The sequence below is a fragment of the Stigmatopora argus genome, chromosome 2 (genome assembly GCF_051989625.1).
Source record: "Stigmatopora argus isolate UIUO_Sarg chromosome 2, RoL_Sarg_1.0, whole genome shotgun sequence".
Taxonomy (NCBI): Eukaryota; Metazoa; Chordata; class Actinopteri; order Syngnathiformes; family Syngnathidae; genus Stigmatopora; species Stigmatopora argus.
This window is the reverse complement of record NC_135388.1, coordinates 15390014-15416361: the sequence shown is the minus strand read 5'-3', so window position 1 is coordinate 15416361 and position 26348 is coordinate 15390014. Positions and strand designations below refer to the sequence as shown.

Genomic DNA, 26348 nt, shown 5'->3' with positions numbered 1-26348 from the left:
GTTGCAAAGGACGTAATAGATGCAATAAGTCTTAAGACCAACACAGATTTTTGCAAGCATTTCAACAGTTTAACAGAACATAAGACATTCCAAATATCAGAGAAAAACGACATTTTCAATTCTTAAGCTCTCAGTACCTAGAGCTGCCAACTTCTCCGGAATTTCAAGAGTTTACTCCAGACAAGCAAAGCAAACTCCAAGACTCCTGACAACCTCCCTAAAATCCGGAAATCCCCCCAAAAATGTCACATTTTTTAAGCAACCATTTCGGAAAAGTACCAAATTTCCCAATTGAAATGCCTCAAAATTCACACCATTGCTACAGCTTCTGCCATCTTACTTACGGATTTGATTCAACTGCACTATAAACCGGATGAATTCGGTAGCACGAGTGCATTGTGAATTATCTGAGCATAATAAGTTTGATTTAAATTGGCCGTTATTTTTTTTACATTTATTATCGAATCTGCGTGAATTGCATTCACTCCTGCTGAAAACATAAAACTCCTGAAATGGTACGTGGGTATTCCTGAAATGGGATCGACGGAGCTTGGCAGCTCTGAGTACCATTAAGAGTGTTCATTTGATATTTAAATATTTGACTACAACAGTAATTGCTCAAATTCCAAATGTAGCAGATAAGTGATCAAGCTCCCACCCTAAAGGGATATAGCTCATCCCTTATAATGTACAATGAATAAAGAAACTAATGAATATGCAAACTGTAAAGTAAAGTGGGAGGTTTTTAATTTGGGGGAAAAAAAGTGAAAAATGAGTCAGCATTATCAACATGTATACTCAGAAACGCTAGATAGAAACACGGATACCTCTGTGGAAAATACCAGCAGCAGCAGCAGCACTGCAGTGTTTTCCTCGCCATTGGTCCTGCACCAAAGGGGAGAGCTTGCCTAACTACTCAGCCACAACCCCACCATATCAAGCTTTCCCCCTTTCACAAACACAGCCACACGCAGTTAAATCACTTGAGCAAATACAGTTGACATCTACTAACGACAAACCACACCTCTTACCATTACATGCAAAAAAACAAGTTGAGCTTAAACATTTCTTCATGGAAACTGCTGCATTCCATTGGTTGCTACCCTGCTTTTTAGACACGAAATAGAGGTTTATTTTAAAAATAAAAAAGGGGGGCTAAATATTATGTGGCTGTGCCGTCAGGACTATGAAGTCAAACCAGTAAATAAGTAAAGGTCGCGGGCCTTGGTTAGCCAACACAACAACGTGTTCCAAAATAGTTTCATTATCAAGAGAATAGTGTACAAGACTGCTAGAGACGAAAGCATTCGATCGCGCTTATCAAATGCTGTGGAAAAAAAGCAATTAAATTAAAAATAAAACAGCAACAACAAAAAACAACACGCTTAAAATGCTGATTTACTTTCATACGTATGCTCACAACATGGCTTAACAGTGGTGCAGTTGACCTTTGTTGCTAGTCACAACATTTAGTTTAGCACACAATACAGCTAAAGCCAGTTTGTTGTTGATACCGCGCTAACCGTGTGAACCAAACAAAACAAAAAAATAAAAAAGCCCCACTTACCTAATTGTGAATTTCCTTAAAGGGGGATCGCAATCATTTATTAATGCCAGGGTGTGTTCAGCCAATGCTAGATGTTCCCATTTGTTGAGTTCGATTTAGCACAAACTGACTCTGAGACATCCGCATAGACTTGCAAGCGCCATGGCAGCTAAAAGCAGCCCAACAGAAACTAGGCTAGCGCTAGCTTGTAAAAAGCAATCACACCAACAAGAAGACAGAGGAAAGACGACTCCGATATCCACAAAAACACGATTGCAACGCAGCTAATTCGTCTTCAACTCCGAGTGCAAACCTTTATATGTCCAATCGTGTAGCGGCGGGTTTGTTTTGGGAAAAGAAACACATCAAAAAAGCAAAGAATGCTCCGATAACGTCCTCCGTGAAGCCATTCGAGCGATTTTCAAGCGGCCTTCGACTTCGAGGCGCAGGACGGAAACGCTTGGGGGGGATGAATGCCGCCTTGTGATTGGTCGACAACGTCACCCTTCACCATGAAACTATCGCCATTTTGGATCTAGACGTAACCCTCCCCCTTGTTTATACGTAAAGAATGCCCCAAGATGGTGGACGAAACGCTGAGTTTCACGTCCAGAGCCCGCACTACTCTTGCAACCCAAGGACCAATCAAAACAATGGTAGTATAGAAAAATGGGTGCGTTCGAATTATTCGTTTTAAATCCTGTTTACGTTTAATTTTATATCATTTGTGTGTCCCAGATAGGATTAATCATGTCTTGCGTGACCTAAATTTTTATCCATATGGTACTTAAAAACAACCGTACCTACAATCAAGCACTCTACATGAATACAGTTCAGAATACATCCACGGGTTAACTAGTAAAATTAATAACACTAAATCAAAATCGTATTCTTGTGTTTTGATCTAATTTGCCTCGTATATGAAAATATATGAAATAAGATGTCTATCGTTGATGCATTAACATACGTTTGACATATTGGCGTTTAAAAAGACAGAGCGAAAAATGAAAATTCCGGGCAGCGCTTTACAATAAACCAGACGCTCCCACCAGTCGATAAGAGGCGGGTTGTGGATAGAGAAATAAGGTTTCCAATTGGATGGAATAAATTTGCTGTGATTTCATTGGTCAATTCTGATGTCGATCAAAACAATAATACCAATTTCATAGTGTATAATTATTCTCCACAATCTACCTGTAGATTGCAACCTTTAACCACATTTTGACATAAAAGCCAAAGATTGTATCTATTGGAATGGGACCCTTTGACATTCGGGGTTTCTTATTGTGACACGAGACAAACGTCAGACAAAAGTAACTTAATGAAGCGCGCCCTCTGGTGGAATTGATTAAATAATAATTTAACAGTACGTATTACGAACGGTTATTTGCATAAATAACGATATATATATATATGTTTTTAAATCTCAACACTATTTTGTGTTATTATTATTTTGTAGCGGCAGTGTAATTTGTGCACGGCAAAACGGCGTCTAAACTCAACAGACGCTGTATTATAATGTTTTTAATAACAGTATTAAAATGAATTACACAAATTGTAAAAATATACATTTATTATTTATTATTATTTATGGATTACTACTTATTAGTGAAATTTACGATTCAGAGTGTTGTTAGTGTGGAAGGCGTGACTAATACACACTTCCGGGAAGTACGTCACGCAGTTGAATAACATTGCAAACTAGCAAAATGCGACTTGCATATGCTGACAATGACATATAGTATTATGAATGTTTATCGAGTTGTTTAAATAGCTCGCTACCGATCAAGGTTATGGCGGCGGTGCTGTTAAAGAATGTTAGTCTTGGTACGAACTACGCTAGAAGATTAGCGTGGACATGCTCCAAACGAAATGGTCACATATTAGCCTGCAAAACGGCGTCTACTCAGATTGTCAACAATGGGCTCTTAAGAAAGGTGCTTTTTGCAATGTCCCACAGTAGGACTTTTACTGGACAGTCTCGAAAACTAATCCAGGTGAGGATCTTTCGTTTGAATATTTAATCATGTGTAAATTGCCACATTGGAAACAGAACAAACGTGCTGTCAATCGAATCGTAAATATTCCGAATTATCTTTAAAAACAACCAAAATAGGTGCAGATCTAAAACATCTTATATATAGTCATTAACTCATTTACTGCCACTGATATGGATTTGGATTGGACGTTTATTGTCGCCAATGGTCGCTAATCAGTCAAGAATATGTCACTCCCACTTTATTTTTATTTATTTATGTATTTTGCCTTGTTGCATATGAACATTTGTGAATGGTTGACTTAAAAGTGTCTTTAAATATAGCTGTCCTAAATTACCCTTTAGTTATTGGTTGTTTTGATGTTAGTCTTAGAGGATAAGGTGGTAATTAAAGCATTTTTTGTCAGGAAATAATCAATTTGTCTACTTTGACTATATGACAGTGAGATTAGTATTGATTAGTATTACTATTGTGTTAATAGTGTCATCATGCCATTCACTGTCATTCCATTCGATACTGTTAAAATGAACAGTGATGTATTAAAAATTATGTTTTCAAATCATCCTTTCACTTCTATTTCAGAGTCTTCTCTGCAGACCATTGAGTCCCACACTGGCGTGCCTCAGCAGAGAGTTAGTCATAAACAACTTGCTTAAAAATCCAGTGGGTTTAGCAAATTTATTAGGTAATCATTTTAAAATTGTATTACCATTTTCAATTTCTACAATAGTAGATTCTTTCACATTTTAGCAACATTTGCTTGAAAATTAAATTTAATTCCAGGGTCAACTAACTTCTTCAGTGCATCCCAGTCAAAACAATCAAAAGATAAAGGCAATGAAGAAAAAGGAAAAACACCAGAAGAAAATGAAGGTATCAATAAATGGGATTTACAATTACATGCTACTATCTTCATCGTGATATTTACAGTCCAATATATACGCAATTGTCCTTTTCAGAAGAAAAGAAACGTCGCGAGCAGGAAGACCAGCAGTACCGCGAGCGCTTGCGGACCCTCGTTATAATCGCAGTGATCATGAACTTGCTAAATTCTATTAACACCAACGGTGGTAACATCTCTTGGAATGATTTTGTCAATGAGATGTTGGCTAAGGGTGAGGTGTCACGGGTTCAGGTTGTTCCAGAAAGTGACATTGTCGAAATCTACCTTCACCCTGGAGCTGTCATCTTTGGCAGGCCTGTATGCTTGACACTGATATCAAGAAAGATCCAATCAAATACTTCAGTTTTATTAGTACTCTTAAAAAAATCAAATCTTTCTGTCTTTGGTAGAGGCTTGCACTCATGTATCGAATGCAGGTGGCCAACATAGACAAATTTGAGGAGAAGCTGAGGGCTGCTGAGGAGGAGCTAAATATTGACACAAAGGACCGGATACCTGTCTCCTACAAACGGACTGGATTCTTTGGAAAGTAAGAAAATAGTTGTGATGTGATGTGTACTAGTGTGACAAATTAAAGTCAACTGTATTTTGTATTGTGATTCTTCGTGTAAATTGCAGCGCAGTGTTTGCCCTTGGGATGGCAGCGATTGGTGTGGCTATTCTCTGGTACATTTTTCGTCTGGCAGGCATAGGTGGCAGAGAGGGTGGCTTCAGTGCGTTTGTAAGTGAGAAAATCTCAGACTGACAATTTCCAAGTTGGTTTTTGATTCAACTGTTATAATTCTTTGTACTCTGCACACAATCTGTTTGACAGAATCAGCTTAAGATGGCAAAATTCACCATTGTGGATGGCAAGTCAGGAAAAGGTGTGAGCTTTAAAGATGTTGCAGGCTTGCATGAGGCAAAAACAGAAGTGAAGGAATTTGTTGACTACCTCAAGGTGAGAAGGCATCACTCTGTATTATTTTGGAACACTATTTAGCAGATGAAATTGAAACCATGGTGTCATTGTTTTCTATTCAGAATCCAGAAAGGTACCTCCTTCTGGGAGCCAAAGTTCCAAAGGGGGCATTGCTGCTTGGCCCCCCAGGGTGTGGAAAGACTCTGTTGGCAAAAGCTGTTGCCTCAGAAGCTCAGGTACCATTCCTGGCAATGGCTGGCTCTGAATTTGTCGAGGTCATTGGAGGTATGTGCATGATTCAGTAATAAGCTGATACATATTTTGTAGCTATTGTTGGTTACTGATTGATTTGCCTGACGGTCCATTCCAAATCTTGTTTTCATACTGAATTTAATGTATACTTTTCTTTTCCTAAAAACGGAATGATTGACGGATTTCTAACTTTTTAACTCAAGCCAATAGTCATTAGAAATGTTTTATAGTGTAAAACAAAGTAAAGAATGTATTTCATTCTTGAGTCAGAGCACTCTCTGCTGGATAAATCTTTTGATCACATTTTTTTAGCTGGCATACTGATTTAGCGTCCTTATAAATGAACAGTAGTCATTGTGTACATATCTTCCGAGATATTCACTCGTCCACATTGTGGTTTAAGAATTGCTGGTAAACATAGCATGTCAATGAATGTGTATTAAGAAGATTCAGTAAAGCTGCCTGCTATGATAAAGAGAAGTGAAATAATGCACATAGGTCTGGGTGCTGCCAGGGTGAGGAGCCTGTTCAAGGAAGCTCGTGGCCGAGCACCTTGCATTGTCTACATTGATGAGATCGATGCTGTTGGAAAAAAGCGCTCAACTAACATGTCTGGTTTCTCCAATACCGAGGAGGAGCAGACCCTCAACCAGCTTCTGGTTGAGATGGACGGTGCGTTCCGATGAGGATTTTATACCAATTTATTTCGGCTTCAAAATGTATTACCTATATAAATAGAAGAGAAACTTAGGTGTTTTTGTTTTTGCTCCTTAGGAATGGGAACAACTGACCATGTGATTGTTTTGGCCTCTACAAACAGAGCAGACATTTTAGATAACGCTCTGATGAGACCTGGTAGATTGGACCGGCACATCTTTATCGATCTTCCAACTTTACAGGTGATCTTGGGTGTAATTTTTGAACTAGAATTAAGCACCAGCTTAAGATGTCCTGTTTTATACTTGTGCAGAATCATTAATGACTTTAAATCTAACAAGTCCGAGTGTTTTATTTCTCAGGAGAGGATGGAAATCTTTGAGCAGCATCTGAAGATATTAAAGCTTACTCAACCAGCTAACGTCTATTCATTGCGCCTGGCTGAGCTCACTCCTGGCTTTAGTGGTAAAGAAATGCATGGGAAATATGGCACATTTATATTATTTTCTCTAACGGCCTCTATATAATGTTGTCTACAGGCGCTGACATTGCTAATATATGTAATGAAGCTGCCTTGCATGCTGCCAGAGAGGGCCACAAGTCAATCGACACTTTCAACTTTGAGTATGCAGTGGAGAGAGTAATCGCAGGTAAAGTACTAAATAATTTGTTTTTTCCATCCATTTAACTGTTACCGTATTTTCACGACTATACAGTGCATCGTATTCTTAGCCGCAGTGTCAGTAACAAGTGCTATTTCTGTATTTTAAACACACAAAGGACGCGCCGTTTTTATAGACGCAGCCCTGTATGGCAAAACATACACCAGCTTAAACATGCACGCTACACCCACACGCTAAAAACACGTTTTTAAAAAGGCAACAGAAGCAAAACTGAGTTTGGTTGTACTTTATTTAGCCATTTTACAAAAAATGTAATGTGTTTGCAAATCCAGTCGGAATGACGGCGAGCACCAAATTAGTGTACTCGCTGTCATACTGTGTGTATTGACAAAAGAACTATATATCCCAGCAGTCACTGTGCAGTACTTTTTCTACGGGAAAAATAGTAGAGTCGGGGGCTGCTTGCCGTAGTTGTGAGCGCTGTAGAGGATGGTGTACCCTATCGACTGATTTATTTTATTTTATCGTGATAACAATTTTAGTATTGGTCTATATTTAAAGCGCACTGGATTATAAGGCGCTATTTTGGAGAAAATTTAAGACTTTTATGTGCACCTTATAGTCGTGAAAATACGGTACTATAGTTTTTATCATCACAAGCTTATACTTGCTTTTCTACTATTGGAAAAAGGATTTCATGTGATGCTCAGCGAATGTGTGTTTTTAGGAAGTGTGAAGAAGAGTAAGATCCTCTCTAAAGAGGAGCAGAGAGTTGTTGCCTTCCATGAATCGGGGCATGCTTTAGTCGGGTGGTTGCTTGAGAACACAGAAGCTGTCATGAAGGTAACAAAACACATACCCATAATTGATTTGAGTTGAAATGTTATTTATTTGCTGTGTAACAGTCACAATGTAACTTACTCGCTCACTGAAATTCAGAACAAAATCCTCTTTTTTTCCGGTTCAGGTGTCCATTGCCCCTCGGACAAATGCAGCACTGGGATTTACCCAGATCTTGCCTCGTGATCAGTACTTGTTCACTAAGGAGCAGCTGTTTGAGCGCATGTGCATGGCTTTGGGAGGAAGGGCTGCAGAAGCAATTATCTTTAACAAGGTTACATCAGGTACACGTCCAAGACAGTCCTCTAACACGAACTTACTTCCTAGATGTTTTAGTATTTTTTGAATAGTGCTGTGTAATATGGAAAAAATCTTCTAGCACAAAGTGGGCCATTTTATTCCACAATTGCCAGATGCCACATTATATATATTTTTCTTTAATGACATGATCCAAAATTATACAGAGATTATGACAGGTTTTGAATTGACAATACATAACCTAGTATATTCCTTCTCTAGATTAATGGCCAGAGTTCAGCCAACTGTTTCATAAATGAGCGCGTCAGTCATATGTGCGTTGGAACTATGAAAGTATACTAACAGTTCCACCACAGTGACATGTAGAGGCTAATTTGAGATTAACTGTCCCTCTGTGACAATAGACTTAACTGAACGTCAACCAGAGCCAACATGGTGTAAGAATGATATCTTGATATCTTGATATCTATGGTCGTATCATGCCAATATCAATAACTAGATCATTTCTTTCTAATAATACATTTTCTGTATATTCAACAAAAAATACCTATTACAAAAAGGGGGTGGGTGGAAGTTCACATGTTCAAGCAAGGAATTGAATTATGTAAATCTAAATGAAATTTGTTGAATTATTATAATGGTAGATTGTGTTTCTATTTAAATCTAAACTTGGTGAAAAGATTGTGTGTGTTTTTGTGTCCCCAGGAGCCCAGGATGACCTGCGAAAGGTGACACGCGTAGCCTACTCTATGGTGATGAAGTACGGCATGTGTAATAGTGTGGGCCAGGTTTCGTTTCCCGAAACAGAGGATCAAGGTGCTATTGGGCGGAGACCTTTTAGCCAAGGATTGCAGCAACAGATGGACCATGTAGGTTTCTAATAATGTAACTTTTGTTTTCTTTCCCCCTTACATTTGACTCTACAAATTTTCTTGACTTGTATCATTTTATATTTTGGAATGCCACTCTAACATGGTTATGCTTTCAGGAAGCTAAAATGCTGATTGCCCGTGCATATCGGCATACTGAAAAGCTCCTAATGGACAACAGAGACAAGTTGACACTGGTATGATCAGTTTTTTTGTCTTAGCACCGTATATTTTCCCTGTTGTTGTATCAGTTTGGTTGCAATTTAATATTTTCAGTTGGCCAATGCACTGTTAGAGCGCGAGGTGGTGAACTACGAGGACATAGAGGCTTTGTTGGGTCCTCCTCCCCATGGCCCAAAGAAGATGATTGTTCCTCAAAGCTGGTTGGAGGCTCAGAGAGACAAGCAAGACACAGGTGAAGACGAACCACAGCCACCTTCAAATAAACGCGATGAAGCTGACATGGATCCGGAGTTGGTCTGACAAATTGATCAGACTTACTTTTCAGCTGCTACATTTTTTTTATCGAATTGTTGAGAAAATACATGCTTGACAAAGGTGCATAGAATTCTCATATTATCCCATTTCGAACTGTAATACTTGGTTAAATCAGTTTTGCAGATAAAAGTATTCCTGAAGTTGGCACAAAGATAAATTACATTATGTGAATTGCAACTCAAAAGATATATTTGGTTTTGTGTAATCAACTAGTGAAGAAGAAAGAGAAAAGCTTCATTATGCGTGCTTGAAACTTCAAAAAACTGAATAGAACTTTAAAATTTATTTGCTTTTAAAGGTTTGTATCTCATTTTAGGCTCCATTCTAAAGTGCTATCTATAGGCAATGTTCTACTTTTCTAAAAGATGTCAGAGCCTTTACTGTCTGCTTAAATATCTCTATTTTATGGTGTGAAAATAAAATGAGTTACAATGAGTAAAACAATTCTCGCATTTCAATGTGTTTTATGTCTGTCTTTAAGGTCTATTATGCGACTTTGGGCAATTTAAGTAATACACCATACAGTGGCATGACAAAGATTGGGCATACCTAGGGTGACCAAACTGCATGCCTTATTTATTAGGTACACCATGTGTCTGGCATACTTTTTCCATCCAAACTGCCTTAATCCATCATGGCATAGATTTAATAAGGTACTGGAAGCCTTCCTCAGGGAGATTGGTCTGATACTGACACGAGAGCGTCACCCAATTTGATTCAGATTTTTCAGATGGAGGTCCAGGAAGTGAATTTCCTGTTCTTATCCCAAAGATGATCTATTGGATTGAGATCTGGCGACTTCCATTTGGGAACAGTGAAATCATTTTCTTGTTCAAGAAATCAGTGTGAGATCATTAGAGATTTAGAACATGACCCTTGACACTGTGGTAATAACTTGGTCAGTTACTATACTCAGGTAGGGTGTGGTGTTGCATTGATTCTTAATTGGTACGAGGGGCCCAAAGTCTAAGAAAATATCCTCACCATCACCAACCTGAAGATTGAAACAAGGTAGGATGGAGACACTTGTCCATGTTGTCGAAGCCCAATCCTGACCTTACCAACATTACCAATCCATTGTCTCTCTGGCTGGCATCAACAATCATGCCGCTTTCAAAATTACTTTAGACCACCTTCCTTCCATATTCTCATGGTCATGCTGAACAGCAGAAGATCCTATTCTCACATTCTTAATGTATTTAGTTGCTGCCACTTGAGTTGCTCGAGAGGAGTGACTTATAAAGTGGCTGGTGAGTGTAGAATGGAATGCAAAAATGTGGCCATTCCTGCCGCTGTATGATTGCAATAAGAAACATGAACTCACTAACTAGCCAGACTTTGACCAATCTAATCTCATGATTTCTTTTTATTGACCCCATCAATTTTGGAGTGATGTCTATATCGTCGAAATAATTTGTGTGTAAATCACAAATTTGAGTAGATGAGAAAACGTGCAAACACATGTAGCAATATATGATAAAATAATTTATTGAAGGTGAACCTGCTGGTTTCTTTTACATAAATGCTGCAGAAATAATTGTATAATTGTGTGTGCGCATGTGTTGTTTTATTTTTTATTTAGCAGTACTTTGTGCCATTGCTATTGGTGTAATACATGCTGGAAGGAAGGTTTATGAACAAGGAAAAACATCAGAGCAAATTTATTTTACAAAATTATTTATTAAAAAAAAACAAGAAAAAAAAACACAACAATCCCAGTCTATGGATAAATCAAAGCCTTCATGGACTTTAACATATTTAACTTGCAGTATGCAGGGGTACTATTTACCATATTCTTTTTTTTAAATTATAAATGCATCAGTGTACTGCATTAGTCATTTGTTCCATATCTCTTAACATTGTAATTATTGCCTTTATTTATTTATGGATTTGATAAATGACGAACTTGTGTCTTCAGCTCCTAAATGGAACTATATAATACATTTAAGCCCCAAGAAAATATGTTCGAGGTCATTAAGCATAACCAGAATTCATGCACAAATTCCAGTGGGCTATAAAGCGCACCGTTAATTTTTGTAGAGCTAAGCGATTTTAATCGTACCTTATGGTCCCAAAAATATGGTATTTATTTCCTGAGCATCCCTGTCATGGTTTTAAGAAGTACATTCAGTGTGTTTTACTGTGTAGTTGTATCAAAACATTTATAAATAATTATTTGGGACTATCTCACGTTTAAGACCAATGGTAAAATATGTCACCTTTTGGCACACAGTGATGGAAAAATAATATCTATAATACTTGTCTGGTGAAACACTCAAAAGCCCAGTGTTTTATTTGCTGGTATTGAATCACTAAAATCAACTTCCCACCTAACGCGGGTCATACATGTTAGCCAGTTTCTGAAAGCGTGGTCCCCAGTTGTTGAGATAATCATAGTCCTGGTCTTCATCCGAGCTACCAGACGCAATGGAGCTGAGGCTACCTGCCACCGAGCCTTCTCCCTCATAGTCATAGATCAAGGCTGTGTCATAAGGGGGCATGTTAGGATCCTTATCTGCAGCTTCCAGACCCTGAGAGTAGAAATATAAAATTAAGGAAAGGCAGGAATCCAAACCTATTTTGATGAAAAACTACACTTGACAAACCTAAGTAGTAGTACTGTTACTGTTTTAAATTGTACTGTTTACCCAAAAACATTGTATGTCCTGTTTTTGGGACATAAAAATTCAAGGCATCTATTTAATACCCACTCATCCGTCTATCCATCACCAATTATCTTGACTGACTTTTCTACACCTTAGACTGGCTGCTAAACATTCAAAATAATATTTGTTTTGTAACTTTAAACTGTATGTAGGACCCAAAAGAGTTTAAAAAAACCAAGAACAAAACAAAAACAAACAATATGCATATTATATATATATATATATATATATATATATATATATATATATATATATATATATATATATATATATATATATATATATATATATATATATATATACATTTCCTTCATTTTACACTTAGCAGTTAACTGGGATAGGCTACAGCACCCTGTGACCCTGAGAAGGATAAGCTGTGTTGAAAATATTTGAATGAATTGATCATCTGTTTTCCCCCATACACATATAAAACCTATGCACATGAATAACAACCACTTATTGGTTTTTGGTAGGGTCTACAGAAGTGTCTTACATCACTGATGTATTCCTCAATATCAGTGGGATCTGCTGGCGGTCTTCGAGGGTAGGTGGGAGAAGGCAGGTTATGTGGTGCATCTTTCCTAATGGGCTGCCTGCCTCTTGGAGCACCAGAGACTGGGTAGTATGGCATGGGGGTCAAGGGCGCATCCAAGGGATTCCACAGCAGGTCAATGTTAAAAGCGTTCTGCAAGGACAGTGATGGGTAACAAAGTAAATCGGTTTAATGTATATAAACAACCCTCGCTTAGATTCCCAAACTCTTTTTCAACACACTGTAGGTCCTTCTCATCTTCATGACCGTCACCATCTTCAGTGTAATTATTATCACAACTGTTTTGTTTCCTCGCAACATGGAGCATGAGGTTACAGTTTTTGTCATCTTAATCAACCAAGTTACATGAATTATGAGACGCTTTCAGGTCTTTGTAAATATATTAGAACATAATAACAAGGTTTGATTAAATTATTTTTGTGAAATTAATCTACAAATTGTGTCACTATTTATTGAGAACAATCAATTAGGAAGACGCACCTCATCTTCCTCACCCCCTCCTTGTTCATTGTAGTTCAGAACATTGTCTCGGATGTCATCTTCTGATTCCCCATGAAGCAGCCCAGATCCTTTTTTTATATGATGGCGTCTGCCACAGGCTCTTATCACCGCAGCTAAGAAGAGCAATACTGCAAGACAACACCTTTATGTTGGTTGTGATACAATGCAATGGACAAGTATGAATTAAACTTTATATTCCAAGGCCAAAAGTATAATCCTTACAAGCTACTGCCATTTGTCTTTTGACACAGGGAACCACTACAGTAGACTTAATTCCATCCCTTTAAAGCAGGTGTCTCAAACCGATTCCACCGAGGGCCGCAGTGGGTCCTGGTTTTTGTTCCAACCGATCCAGTGCCGACATTTTAACCAATCAGGTGTCTTCTAAAACAAGTAGCACCTGGCTGCAATCAACTGATTAACTGATTACACTTGCAAAAGGTATCCTCTTGTTGAGTTGGAATTAAAACCTGCACCCACTGCGGCCCTTTGGGGACCGGTTTGAGACCCCTGCTTTAAAGTATTGACAGAATTGAGTAATACAAGAAATGACAATTTCAAAGCATTACTTACATACAAGGAGGCCAATACTAGCCATGATGATAATAAGAGCGATTAGGCTTATCCCCATACTGGTGCCAAACACTGCCCCAACCTCAGATTTACAGTCACTAAACGAGTCACAGGGACAGACTGTAACGTTAATGTCCGCGTAAGAGCTGAGGATTGGGTTTCCAGAGTCAGACACCAAAATTGTGACGGGATATTCTCCTTCCTCCAGCTCTACAAGAGGCTGTAACATTGCGTGGGTGTCTGAAGTAAGAAAGGACACACAAATGGAAAAAGGTCAGATCAATTTAACCATGGTCGTTCAATTGTCGTTGCTACTCCACATTCTTCCATTCCACCACCCTACCATTTACTCGAGTGACAGTCCAGTTGAGTGACACTTCCTCGGATATTTCAAAGAAGAATGGTGCAGCGTGTGGAGGAAGGTCGCCATCTTCAGCAGTCAGCACCAACCCGGTACCCACCCTTCGTGCATTGCTGCACACAGTGCCAATCCGTGGACGGAGTTCGGGGGGAAAGTCATTGGTCTCCTTAAGTGTGATAGCCACATTGGCAGTGGTTGACACGCCACCATTGTCTGTCCAGTTAGAGCACAAGTGTTACATATGTTAAGAACAGAATGTATTTATTGGTAGTTTATCCATTCATTTTCTGCACTGCTTATCCTCACAAGGATAACAGGGGGTGCTGGACACCCTGAATTGGTTGCCAGCCAATCGGGAGACGGACAAGTCAAAGTCAAAAGCCTTTATTGTCATTATACAACAGCTGCGTATAACGAAATTAGTGGTGCTACTCCACAAAGTGCGTGTTTCAATAAAAATATAAATAAGTAATTTAAAAAGTTACGTCCGGGGAAGGTAATTCTAAAATATTGCACAGAAAAGGTTTGCCTCGCAGAAGTTTGTAAATAACAATAAGACTGACAATGCTTAAACTCATGCATGTGTTTGGGATGTGGGAGGAAACAGGAGTACCCGTAGTAAACCCACGCAATCCCGGGGAGAACATGCAAACTCCAAACAGTGAGGACCGAACTGGGATTGAACCCTCAACCCCAGAATTGTGAGAGCGATCTGCTAACCACTCTTCCGCCGGGCCACTTGGTAGTTCATATTGAGGCAATTTAGAATAATGAATAATTACATTGAAAATAATATTTCAATTCTTTAGTTTTGATGTGGTGGTTTCCCACGATATGGAGGAGTAACAGTGAGGTAAAACGATGAAATGACATACACTTTAAACACAATTCTGACCTGTAACCTTGACCGTAGCAACATAGATCTTGTTTTGAACATATTGTGATCGCATGTTGAAGGTTCTCTTTGCGGTAATGTCTCCTGTATGCCGGTTGATGTCCAGCCACCTTTCAGGATCTCTACTTATCTCATATCTGCAGCACAAAGAGCAAATGAACTACCTTCAATGTCCTAAATGAACAATGAATAAAATGAGACAATACCAATGAAGTTTTTGTACCTCAAATCTGAATTCTCAGGGTCAAATGCAATGTTGCTTTTCAGAAGTGTTCCAGGAGCTATGGACTCAGGCACAACAATTCGTATTGGATCTTCCCTAAAACGTGGAGCTTCATTCTCATTGACAACTGTGATTACCACAACGGCACTGCTCACTGGCAAGTTAGGAGCCTTGTCGCTCAGCGGATTTACATTTTCTACTGTCAGGTACAGAATGTGCTCATTCTGCGTTTCATAATCCAGAGGCTGAAAATCAAAAAAATATTTCAACTATTCCATTTGAGAGTACGTGTTTCTTTTGTTCGTTCACGTGATGAAGCAAAAACTGAAAAATTGTGCATTTGTGTGTGGCTACTACCAAGATTAGAAAACACACTAATGTGAATATTATATCTCTGTCAGGCCCAAACTATTTGTGATTATTGCAATACTTGCATCCATCACCTGCCCCATTCAAACCCTGTGGGATTAAATTTACCTTCACCACCATCAGAATGCCTTGGTTGGTGAAACTGTCTGTTGAAACAGCAAACTTCCTGTAAGGGTCGTTTGAGATCAAATATGTTGCCTCCCAGTTTCCTGTTCCACGATCATCGCTGTCTGTCACATTGACGCGACCAATCTCATAGTTAATTCTGTTCTCCACTGCTGTCATGCTGTACTAAAAGGGTCACACAGACAGAGCAAAGTTCATAAATACAAAAAAAAATCACTGTTTTCATTGTTTTATCACACGGATGATTGACCTTTCGTGTTATCTAACTTCTCTGTTGAGGCTTACCATGGTAGGGTTGAATTGTGGTGCATGATTGTTGATGTCAGATATATGAATAATGGCTACACCTTCACTCGTCAGCCCCATACCACCCATATCAGCAACCTTTAGCATCAACCTGAAGGATTTCACCACCTACAAAAGAGGACAATCATCCAACTGGAACAATCATTTTAATTCTTAATTCATTTTGGTGAAGACTAAGGTCATGTAAAGTAGGGTTTAAGTCTGAGGTTTGAACTGACTGGTATAAGAGCTTACAAATTTGCTTTAACAATGCCCTGACAATTTGGCGACTTCCGGTTTGAATTGAATTACTAGCTTTTGGTGGTCTAAAAGAAAGTTTATGGGTCTGATTGCAGTGTATAGGCAGACCGAATTATGAATTCAGCAGATATGTTATATTTTATGTAAATGTGTGTCATGGTTGTTGCACTATATTATACCAGTATAATTTCTATACACTTTAACGTTATGGATGGTGTGACACGGAAATGCACCTTGTCATCAAGCAAAAACTGTGAAAACACACATACAAGGTCAATGTGGTGGAATTTGAAGAAAATGGCCCATGACAAGGCCCCATCATGCAAAGATGTGTCAACGGCAATTAGGGAAAGTTGGACCTAGATTTATGAAGAGCGTTGTGTCATTTAACTTCAAAATCCAACCTCTTATAAAAGCCAGAAGTGAGGCAATGAAGTGTTAGTTTTGAATTTGCTTGATCATTCCATGTTTTTTATCCTCAGAATGGAGTGATTCCATATGTTCTTCCTCTGCTTCGTCTGCCAAAGTAATTGTTACTAGCAACCAAGTTCTCCTAATTCTTTTGTGCGTTTCTCAATGCTGGAAAGTTGCTATTTGAAATGAATATTGTGTGAATTGTGTCTTGATATAGTTAGCTTTTTTCTACACAATTTAAAAACGGTGATCATACACCAAGACTGGTGATATATATATTTTTTGCTAGTGGTTATATATCCAGAATCTTACATAACAGTTAAGAGGATCAGGAATTCTATATTTTGAGATGACTTGAATTTTTGGGGTATCTTACCTCTCTGTCAAAGCCAACATCCCTTGTGTAAATAGTTCCTGTCTCGTTGTTGATGCCAAACATTGTCTTGGTAACAGCGTTGGCTGGGATGCTCTCTTGTCCAATGATAGAATAGCTTAGAAAAGCATTTTCTGTCATAGGGTCATCGGCATCTACAGCTGACACTGACATTACTGATGTACCTGTTCAAAAAAGTTCAAATTTTAAAATGGCTCATTTATGTGACACTCTGACTTGATCATGACTTTTATATGAATTTTGTAGGTGTATTCACCTGGGATGGAAAACTCTGCAACAGCACCAGTGAATTGTTTTTGGGTGAAGGCAGGTCTGTTGTCATTCTGGTCCAGCACTACAATTTCTATGGTGGTAGGGTTCTCTAGTCTCTCTCCACTGGGCGAGAGCGCAAAGGCTTTCAACTACACACACACACACACACACAGATTGATATGATTTTTTTTCTCTCCATATTTTTGTTACTTTTCTGGGGAAAATCGAACAGATTCCGAAGAAACTATTGAACATGCGGTTTTAGCTATTTTTATTAATGATGTTTAGTCAGACATCAGCGGTTACATCAAAGCCATCTTGTCTAAAACATTCTGATGCAGCTCCCTTGATAACCGTAAAGGCCTTAAGAAGCTGACCTATGTTGGTCAACCCTGAACCACATTTGTTATGAGGTAACATAATACGAAGCTATGCTTTGAACGGTATTTTAAGACTCAATAAGAAGACATGAGTGAACTACACCATTGTGTTTTTACTGCTACAGTTTTCTTTTCTTCATATCACTGCAATAAATAATTTCTTACCGTGAAGGTGTTGTATTTCTCTCTGTCCAGTGGACGCTTGCTTCTGATGACTCCTGTTTTGTCATCAATTTCAAAGAAATTTTTGGGTGTCTGATCCACGCCTTGACCCTCTAGTTTGTAGATCACCTCCCCTTTGAAGATTTTGTCGGACTTAATCTAGATGGAGAGGAGAAATCATGTTGGTGGTCTTTGCAACCTCAAGTAAGATCTATGTGTGAGTTTGTTTTTATTGGGTGTTGGGAAAGGCAGTCGGTTTAAGGGGGTTGAATCAAGAGGGGTCTTTCACTTGAGACTCAACAACTTGAACCAGGCTAGAAGGCGAGTCAAGAGTGAATATACTGATCATGAGTAAAACGAAACGTTTGAAAAACAGCCATTTCTTTTTTATAATCCAAATGTTACCTGAACCAGGTTTTCTGGGACCTGCTTGCTGTTTTCCAGAACTCTGATTGGAGGAATAATCCAGTCCCTCTTCACCCTGGTCACCACTCCCGTGCCTTTGGTCCTCCATGGGTGAATAACTTGAATATTTCTGGGCTGCTCTGAACTCTTAACCTGCACAAAGCAGCACGCATATGTCACAATAGTGGCAAATGCATGGATATTTGAAGCCAATTCAAGAAACCAGGCTGTATGACTGATGGGAAATGTGTTGCATGGCAGAACGCAGAAGTGTTTGAGCGTCGACGCGTCAGGTTTCACTCACTGAACCACAACGTTGTCACTATCCTTTGAACTTGCTGTAAAATGAATTTCCAAGTGTGGAAATGCAAGGACGCATCACGCAAGCCTTTCATTCTCTGGATTGCTGTAATGTCCACATTCACACACAATGCACCTCTTCCCACACACCAGCAGCTGTCTACTTTGGATTTAGATTCCGTGCTTCCCCAGCGGCACACTCACAAATTCCCCCTTTATTTTATTTTACACTCTGCACCTGACTGGGAATTTGGGGTCACCTTATGAATCCTCTGGAATTCATCAGACACGCTAACATGAACACTTTCTCACGCATACACACACAAGATGTCTCTAGTGAATATACACATAACACCCACTCACATATGATCATCCATTCACAATCCCGTACAGTGTTTCCCTCGTCTCTGCGGGAATTTACTGTATCCAACGTGACTTGCCATATGTTTAACCGTTCAAACTTCCTCCTCAGTGCCAATTATTTTGCAAAAAAATCCTGTTTCCGCCTTAAAATAGTACTATGGCCATACTTGCAAACAAAACAAACCCATAACATCGTATTTCATGCTCACAGGGAAAAAGAAATCCCAGTTCTTACATTTAAACACATCTGTTAACTGCATGTCTTAGTAACAACTGGTCCCATTACACATAATCATAAAGCTACTTTAGACAATCAGAAGCTCGAAAAAATGGGGACTTTTCTGTAAAAAGCACAGTTTCTCACATTTCAGTCAGGCAAAAGGGATTCATGTGAAGACAGGTGTTTGGAGAACTTGGATTGGATTGGATAACTTTATTCATCCCGTATTCGGGAAATTTCGTTGTCACAGTAGCAAGGGGGTAAGGATGCAGAAATAGGAAAGGCATTTTAGACATAAATAGATAGCTAATAAGTAAGTTAATAAATAAATACATGACTAAATATATAAATAAATAAGCGTGTTGCTGAAATATATATATATATATATATATATATATATATATATATATATATATATATATATATATATATATATATATATACACACACACATACACGTGTACATACACATATATATACATACACATACATATATAAGCACATATTTACATACATACACATAGATGTACATGCATGCATATGGTAGGTCTTAACACTCAGCCATTTGTTTTGTTAAAGAGCCTGACAGCTGATGGGAGGAAGGATCTGCGGTTGTAATACTTGCAAAAGTCGAGGGTCAATCCGATCGTATGAAAATGACCAAAGACGGTCAGTCACAGAGCGTATCAACATCGAACCATTCACAGTCAAATCCGCACCAATGGATAATATTATATTCTCAATAAAACTGGAGTACTCGGTAAACCCACGTAAGCAAACAGTTAAAGCAGGCAAAGTAGTAATCATATACAACTAATAATATTTTTTTCATTTTTTAACCAAAATGTCTTTTTCAAAACTCTTTTTAAAAAAATGACCATTGCGTGTGTTGCTTTTGCCACTTTCCAGTTTTGACAATGATTTCAGGTTGTTTTTTTTACTCAAACTAGTGATCAAATGACCCGATTACCTCAATTAGTAATGTGTCCAAGACGAATAGAAGTGATGGCTGGCATCTTCTGGCCATGTTAGGAGGCATACTAATATTAGACGCTTCCATACAATTCATCCTGTCTATTTGTAGCCATTGTCATCGACACTCGGAGATGCAAGTTTACACACACATTCCTGAAGTGCTTACCATCCACACAAATCCATCCCAAACACCATCTGCAGCAAGCCAATACTAAATTCCTCAACTCTCCGATGACAGAGCATACCATCTTTATTGTTATTGCACCAAGTCATGGCTTATAAATGATTAATGAGTGTTTTTGGGTAACCTCTGTAGAAATTGTACACGTGAGGAGATTGACGGAGTTTCACAAATTTGCAATCATTTGAACATGAGAACTAATGCAAGATCCAACATCTGTTATAATAGTTTGCAGTGGAGTACAATATCAACAAAACCGACTACTTATCAAGCGACAGAAGAAAAATGAAACACTTTTTGAATGAAAATGTCACTAAAAATGAAATAATCTTGAGTCAAGTAGGTCAAATGAAACAATGCAACACTTTTTCTTTGATTCAATGTAAGGCAGAGAGCATCCTGCTGTTTCACTCATTTTTATAACCTCAATCATTATTCTCTTTCCCCAGCAATATGACCTTTAGATGACTGTCATTGGGATATTTTCCCCTCAGCTCCCTCCCCTTTTAAAGTCAATGTTCTTTCCTGATCAGGATGCAGTAACACCAAAGTGTCATGTTACCAATTAGACGAACGGGTGCCCTTTGTCAATGGCTGAGTGATGACACCACACACCATGAAACTATTTTAGAAGCTTTTCCCAGGTACTTTTACAACTTGGCCTTTGACCCTGGGTCCTCCTGGAAGTTCAAACAGCTTGTTTGGAGATGATATCCCCCAATACCATGCCTTATTAAGTGGTCATAGTGTTGACATGCTTTTTGGGGAAATGTGAGGATGGCACGACTTTCTCGGACTACAAGAAGCCAAGTGAAGAGTGTAAATTAAATATTGCAATGGCCAGTCAAGGATTTATTTACTCACTTCTGGTACAAAGCCACCTACTACCCTAAAAGACAATAATGGCTCTTGATCATATCATGTACATTCATTCATTCATTTTCCATACCGCTTATCCTCACAAAGGTCGCGAGGGGTGCTGGAGAAAATCCCAGCCAATTAGGGGCATCAGGGAGGGGTCACCCTGAATTGGTGGCCAGCCAATCACAGGGCACAAGGAGACAGACAACCATTCATGCTCACACTTACACGTAGGGACAATTTAGAGTGTTCAACCAGCCTACCCTGCATGTTTTTGGGTTGTGGGAGGACACCAAAGTACCTGGAGAAAACCCACACAAGGCCAGGGAGACCATGGAAACTCTACACAGGAAGGTCTGAACCTGGGATTAAACCCTCGATCTCTGAACTGTGAGGCCGACGCAGTAACCACTCGAACACCTGGCCGTTATCTTATACATTTTTACACTTATATAGAATGGAGTATAATGACCACATAAATGTAAACAATTGATTTCCAATTCTAAAAGATTTTTTTTCTTTTAGAAAAAAAGTTTTCTAGATTAATCTTCACTTGATGAAAACATACTTGAACAAATAATAAACAAGCCAGGACAAGCAGGTTATATTTAGCATCACTGGGAAAAACAATCCAGCCCTCACTTGTATTAATGGATATTAGAAGTGCACCAGTTGAACTGTCAACTGTCACTGTTTCTGCAGCTTAGCAATACTATGAAGTGTCTTTGAGCAAAGGCCTGAAGGTCACACAGGTGGCCGTGGGTCACTTCTGCATGACTCCTTAGACATGCACGCGCACACACACGCCAACACACAAAAATTGAAGCAGACTGTTCTGTATTGACTGCATTCCATGAATGCACTATTTTTGGTACTGCAACAAGTGTCAGAGTGGATGTCAACACTTAACAAATGCTGAACAATGTTAAAAGAATAAGATGTACATAAACTCATGAAACAGCCGTACTAAGAGTGTGGATAGCGCCTTTAAATTTATTACGTTGAAAATAATTGCTTTATGAAGCTGCCTCGTGGTGTAAAGGTTTACTCGCCTGACTTCAATGCGGGCTGGCGCGGGCTCAATTTCTGCTAGTGGCAGTATGATTGGGAATGTGGATAGTCATTTGTCTCTCTGTGTGCCCTACGACTGACTGGCGACCAGTCTAGGGTGTAGTCTGCCTTTCACCCGAAGACAGCTGGGTTAGGTTCCAGCAACCCTTTTGAAGATGGACGGTATGGAAGATGAATGAATGAATGAGTAATTGCTTTATGAGTCATTTTTGGCGCAGTAATTCCCTCACCTGACTTCACTTTCTAGAAATAGGGTGATTTATGCAAACTTAATATGTGACCAATAATTTGCTGATTGACCAGCGCAAAATCTTTACATCAGCTTGGATAGGCTTCGTCTTCCTGCTACACAGATCCTAACTGCTATAGAAATGGATGGAAAATTCTGACTTGTTATAGAGTAGTACATTAATCCTCCTCAAACAGAAAATGTGTCTTGATATTGTCTCCTTTTCGGAATCCATTGTTAGGCAATACACAATATCCATCATCCTTTCTTTCTTGCTTCTTTTATATCACCATCGAAGCTAATGCTGAAAGTCGAGCCTGTCCTGTCGTATTTCTGGCATAGTCCGTCTTGAAAATGGCTTTAAATCAACATAACAATATATTTGCTTGTGCAGCTTGATCCAAATACAGTTTGGTAGCTCTGGCTAATCACTAGCCAATCATTGTTGGTGAAAGCGATGACGTATCCCCACGCCTGCGACAAGGCAATGACGTATCCCTACGCCTGCGACAATGCATTGTGGTGTTACCCACTCGAAATCTGATTGGTTAACGCAACAGTCTTATCGACGCTTGTTTAATGCAGCAGAGCCCGCAGAACTGATTGTGAAGGCCTTGAGCAGATTTCTGACCCTGGCAACAAATAATGGCTGAAATGTGATTGGTTAAATGCTTCAATATGAAAACACACATCTGGAAGCAGTGCAACCAGGGGGGAAAGCAATGAAAGGAAGCTAACAGACAATTTGGAATTATTTAATAAGTATTGATGGACAAAAGATAATATATGATTCAGATATTTCTTAGGCCAGCAGAGAAGGCCTTGAAGGCCCTGACGGCCCGCCACTGTTCGGCATCCATTCTGATGCTGACACTTTGTTTTCAGGATTTAAAATACTGACACAATTTGGCAGTTTATTTTCTGTTTTCAGAATGGTGTTTTCCCTCAGGCTTTAAACCCTTTGACTGATTGTTTCCGATGAATGAGAGCTATGTGCCAGCTGGCTGTCGCTATACGCACTCTTAATTTGTACCCGATTTCATGGTCCAGAAGCGGCCCACTCCTCTTTCCGCAAGGGGGATTACAGAGCGGGACAAATAGCATCACGTATGCATCTGGGAACAGCTGTGACTTCTGCCCGTTGCTCCCCAAACACCCACCAGCCAGTCTCAACACCACTCCGAGTAAAACAGCCGGCATTCAAAAAAAGAGAGTGACTGCATTGAAGCATAACTAAATGCTATCAGGTAACATTTAAAACTACTTTAACTGCATTGAGGCATTTTTTTCCTCTTTTTCTTTTCTTTATTTATTTGATGTCAAAGAAGAATGTGCAGCATGTGGAGGAAGGACCCTTTCCTTGAGATGTTAGAACCAATCCAGTACCCCACATTTGTGCATTGATTATTTCCAGTCATGTTTGCAATTTATTTCAACAAAAATGACTATGTTTTGGTGGTGGTGACACTTTGAGCAGCAATATTCGGGATTTCTTCAAGTCTTTGGAAACATTTCTCAACAATATTCATTAGTTCAACCAGACGGGTGGAGCAGCAACAGGTGTCAGCAATCATCAAGCTACGTCGAAATATCGTCTTCATCAGTTTACTGTCAGTTCTCGTGTCATTGCTTGTTTTCGTTGCCTGATCTCCGACTTCTTGTTTTTGCTCGCGGACCACGTCTCCTATCGTACCTCTCTTACGGACCTCACGGCTCTCGACTTCTATACTTCTGTCACCTTCGCCAACAAATTAATAAAGACTTATCGTCAATGTCAGAGTTGTCACTCTTGCTTCGGACCTTCGCCCACGATTCTAACAATTGCACTTAGTAGTTACACATACAGCATTGAGCATGAACAAATTCCAATGTTCTGTAGAAATATTCTTTTTTTAACCGCTTATCCTCACAAAGGTCACGTGGAGTGCTGGAGCCTATCCCAGCTAACTACGGGGACCCTGAATAGGTGGGCAGCCAATCACAGGACACAAGGAGACAGACAACCATTCACACTCATACCTTAGGGCACATGTGTCAAAGTGGCGGCACGGGGGCCAAATCTGGCCCGCCGCATCATTCTGTGTGGCTCGGGAAATTAAATCATGAGTCCCAACTTTCTGTTTTAGGATCAAATTAAAATGAAGAGTATAGATGTATATACAATTTCCTGATTTTCCCCCTTTTAAATCAATAATTGTAATTTTTTAATCATTTTTTCTGTGTTTTTAGTTCAAAAATCATTTTGTAAAATCTAAAAATATATTTTAAAAAGCTAAAATCAACATTGTTTTAGATCTATAAAAAACTGAATCTTCAGGGATTTTAATCCAGTTCTTTTAATCCATTTATATAAAAAAAATCTAAATATTATATCTAAAATGGTCCGGCCCACGTGAAATCGAGTTGACGTTAAAGCGGCCCGCGAACCAACCCGAGTCTGACACCCTTGCCTTAGGGCAATTTAGAGTGTTCAACCAGCCTACTCTGCATGTTTTGGGATGTGGGAGGAAACCGGAGTACCCGGAGAAAACCCACACAAGCTCAGGGAGAACATGTAATCGCCACCCAGTGAGGACCAACCCGGGATCGAACCCACACCCCCAGAACTGTGAGGCCGATGCGCTAACCAGTCGGCTTCTGTAGGAATATTACAGAGAAATTAAGATAACTGTTGTTTGACATTAGCAATAGATGTAGAGCTTCAGCACACGCAAACTTTGTACGTTTTCCATGGAAGCGAACTGATTTTAAACGTTACAGTTGTTTATACCCAGATGGAGCAGGATAGACCATTTTGAAAAAACTTTTCTATCATCTCACTGGAGGCAAACTCACTCACTCGAGCAACCTGGGCTCCATTACTTTTACAAACACAGAGAAAGATTAATGATGGCTGGAGGTGCTATTGGTAATATGTCAGTTTACATTCTCATCCATTCTCTTAATGGTGTATACTGACAGGTGCTACAAATGATGCCCTGAGTCCATATGCACATCTGGAGTCATCCTCTTCCCAACTGAGGTAAAAATGTTTACATCAACTTCAGGCTATAATTGCGCACTGGGTTGTGTGTACGTGTTAAAAGATGCAAAGTCCCGGCAGACATCACTCAGATAAGAATATAAACTGTCTGACTGGCTAAGCCGGAGCAGCTAAAGGCCAGTGTATATAACCAAAATCAGGGAAGCTTTAATTCTGAAGGATGACTTCTAAATGGTACAGCAGAATCTTAAAGCAGACAGTATTTGATTGAATCTACGATTGTGGAATCTTAACGATCTTCATAAACTAGTATGTATAAAACCCCTGAACAAATGACTACATTGGGCAAATATTAAGAAAACTTTATATTGATTTAAAACTCAAGTGCTGACATGTAGCCTAGTAACCGAAAAAAAGCTAAAATGAAGAAGATCATTTCTTTTACCTGACAAATCACAGCAGCCAGTACACAAGATATCAACATCCCCACGGCCATCTTCAGCACCTGAAGTCAGAAGATCAGCGTTAAAAAGACCTCCTCTGAGAACAACTTGGCTTCGGAGCAAATCCGTACAATGGCCACACTTGGCAACCCAAAAACCTGCCCTACTTCTCTCCTTACGTTCGCCGTCTCTCCCTCTTTCCTTCTGTTCGCGTCCGGCCCTGAGAGCTCCTCCCTGCCCATAGCCTCTGTCGCAGGGTAGGGGTTAGAATTTCAGCGCTGGCCCTCCCATGGACCCCAGCACATGTGCTGTCACTCACAGCACTGGCAACCAGCAGAAGGATGAAGCACAAAGTAGGCAGCTGTTTGTGGGGTAGACACAAATATTTTACCAGACAACAAATTGAGTAAGACATGCTTTCTCACCATTAAACAAAATAACCTTATGTTTAGAAAAATCTTGGAAAAAGAAAGATTTTATGAGCTTTATTGAGGGGCTTTTTGACAACCGAGCCACTGTAATGGTTTCTTCTCGTTCAACTACAATGAATAGTCAAC

The 26348-nt window shown here is 39.3% G+C and overlaps 3 protein-coding genes across 4 annotated transcripts in view; 1 reads left to right on the top strand and 2 right to left on the bottom strand.

Annotated features, from left to right (window-relative positions):
* The window catches only part of ankrd11 (ankyrin repeat domain 11), a 75970-nt gene extending 73921 nt beyond the window's left edge, over positions 1-2049 (bottom strand). For both annotated transcript variants that reach the window (XM_077588018.1, XM_077588019.1), the window contains exon 1: positions 1568-2049. The gene's annotated coding sequence lies outside the window, so the exon portion shown is untranslated. The remainder of the gene's footprint in view (positions 1-1567) is intronic.
* A 1156-nt stretch (positions 2050-3205) lies between these two features.
* Positions 3206-9789, top strand: spg7 (SPG7 matrix AAA peptidase subunit, paraplegin). The gene is made up of 17 exons (XM_077588021.1): positions 3206-3543; positions 4126-4228; positions 4327-4416; positions 4503-4744; positions 4837-4976; positions 5066-5168; positions 5262-5387; positions 5471-5633; positions 6099-6272; positions 6375-6499; positions 6620-6722; positions 6797-6907; positions 7608-7723; positions 7848-8004; positions 8684-8847; positions 8967-9044; positions 9124-9789. Exons 1-17 carry the CDS (start codon positions 3340-3342, stop codon positions 9328-9330), a joined length of 2406 nt encoding a protein of 801 aa, XP_077444147.1. The 5' UTR covers positions 3206-3339; the 3' UTR covers positions 9331-9789.
* Positions 9790-11667: 1878 nt separating this feature from the next.
* cdh15 (cadherin 15, type 1, M-cadherin (myotubule)) lies at positions 11668-25844 on the bottom strand. Its single transcript, XM_077593083.1, has 14 exons — positions 25794-25844; positions 18166-18318; positions 17764-17919; positions 17223-17367; positions 16949-17130; positions 15898-16026; positions 15595-15777; positions 15118-15362; positions 14895-15031; positions 13982-14212; positions 13639-13878; positions 13045-13193; positions 12505-12696; positions 11668-11876 (listed from the first exon to the last, which is right to left on the bottom strand). The coding sequence occupies exons 1-14, from the start codon at positions 25842-25844 to the stop codon at positions 11676-11678; spliced, it is 2394 nt and encodes a 797-aa protein (XP_077449209.1). The 3' UTR covers positions 11668-11675.
* Between the last annotated feature and the right edge of the window lie 504 nt (positions 25845-26348).

Bases quoted from the DNA above. Each gene is read 5' to 3' on its own strand.
- cdh15 (XM_077593083.1), bottom strand. From the start codon at position 25,844: ATGGCCGTGGGGATGTTGATATCTTGTGTACTGGCTGCTGTGATTTGT. The intron at 13,194-13,638 runs GTAAGTAATGCT...GTTGTCTTGCAG, and splicing joins TAGTATTGGCCTCCTTGTAT to TATTGCTCTTCTTAGCTGCG. The intron at 12,697-13,044 runs GTGCGTCTTCCT...CTGTCCTTGCAG, and splicing joins GAGGGGGTGAGGAAGATGAG to AACGCTTTTAACATTGACCT.
- spg7 (XM_077588021.1), top strand. From the start codon at position 3,340: ATGGCGGCGGTGCTGTTAAAGAATGTTAGTCTTGGTACGAACTACGCT. The intron at 5,634-6,098 runs GTATGTGCATGA...TAATGCACATAG, and splicing joins ATTTGTCGAGGTCATTGGAG to GTCTGGGTGCTGCCAGGGTG. The intron at 6,273-6,374 runs GTGCGTTCCGAT...TTTGCTCCTTAG, and splicing joins GCTTCTGGTTGAGATGGACG to GAATGGGAACAACTGACCAT.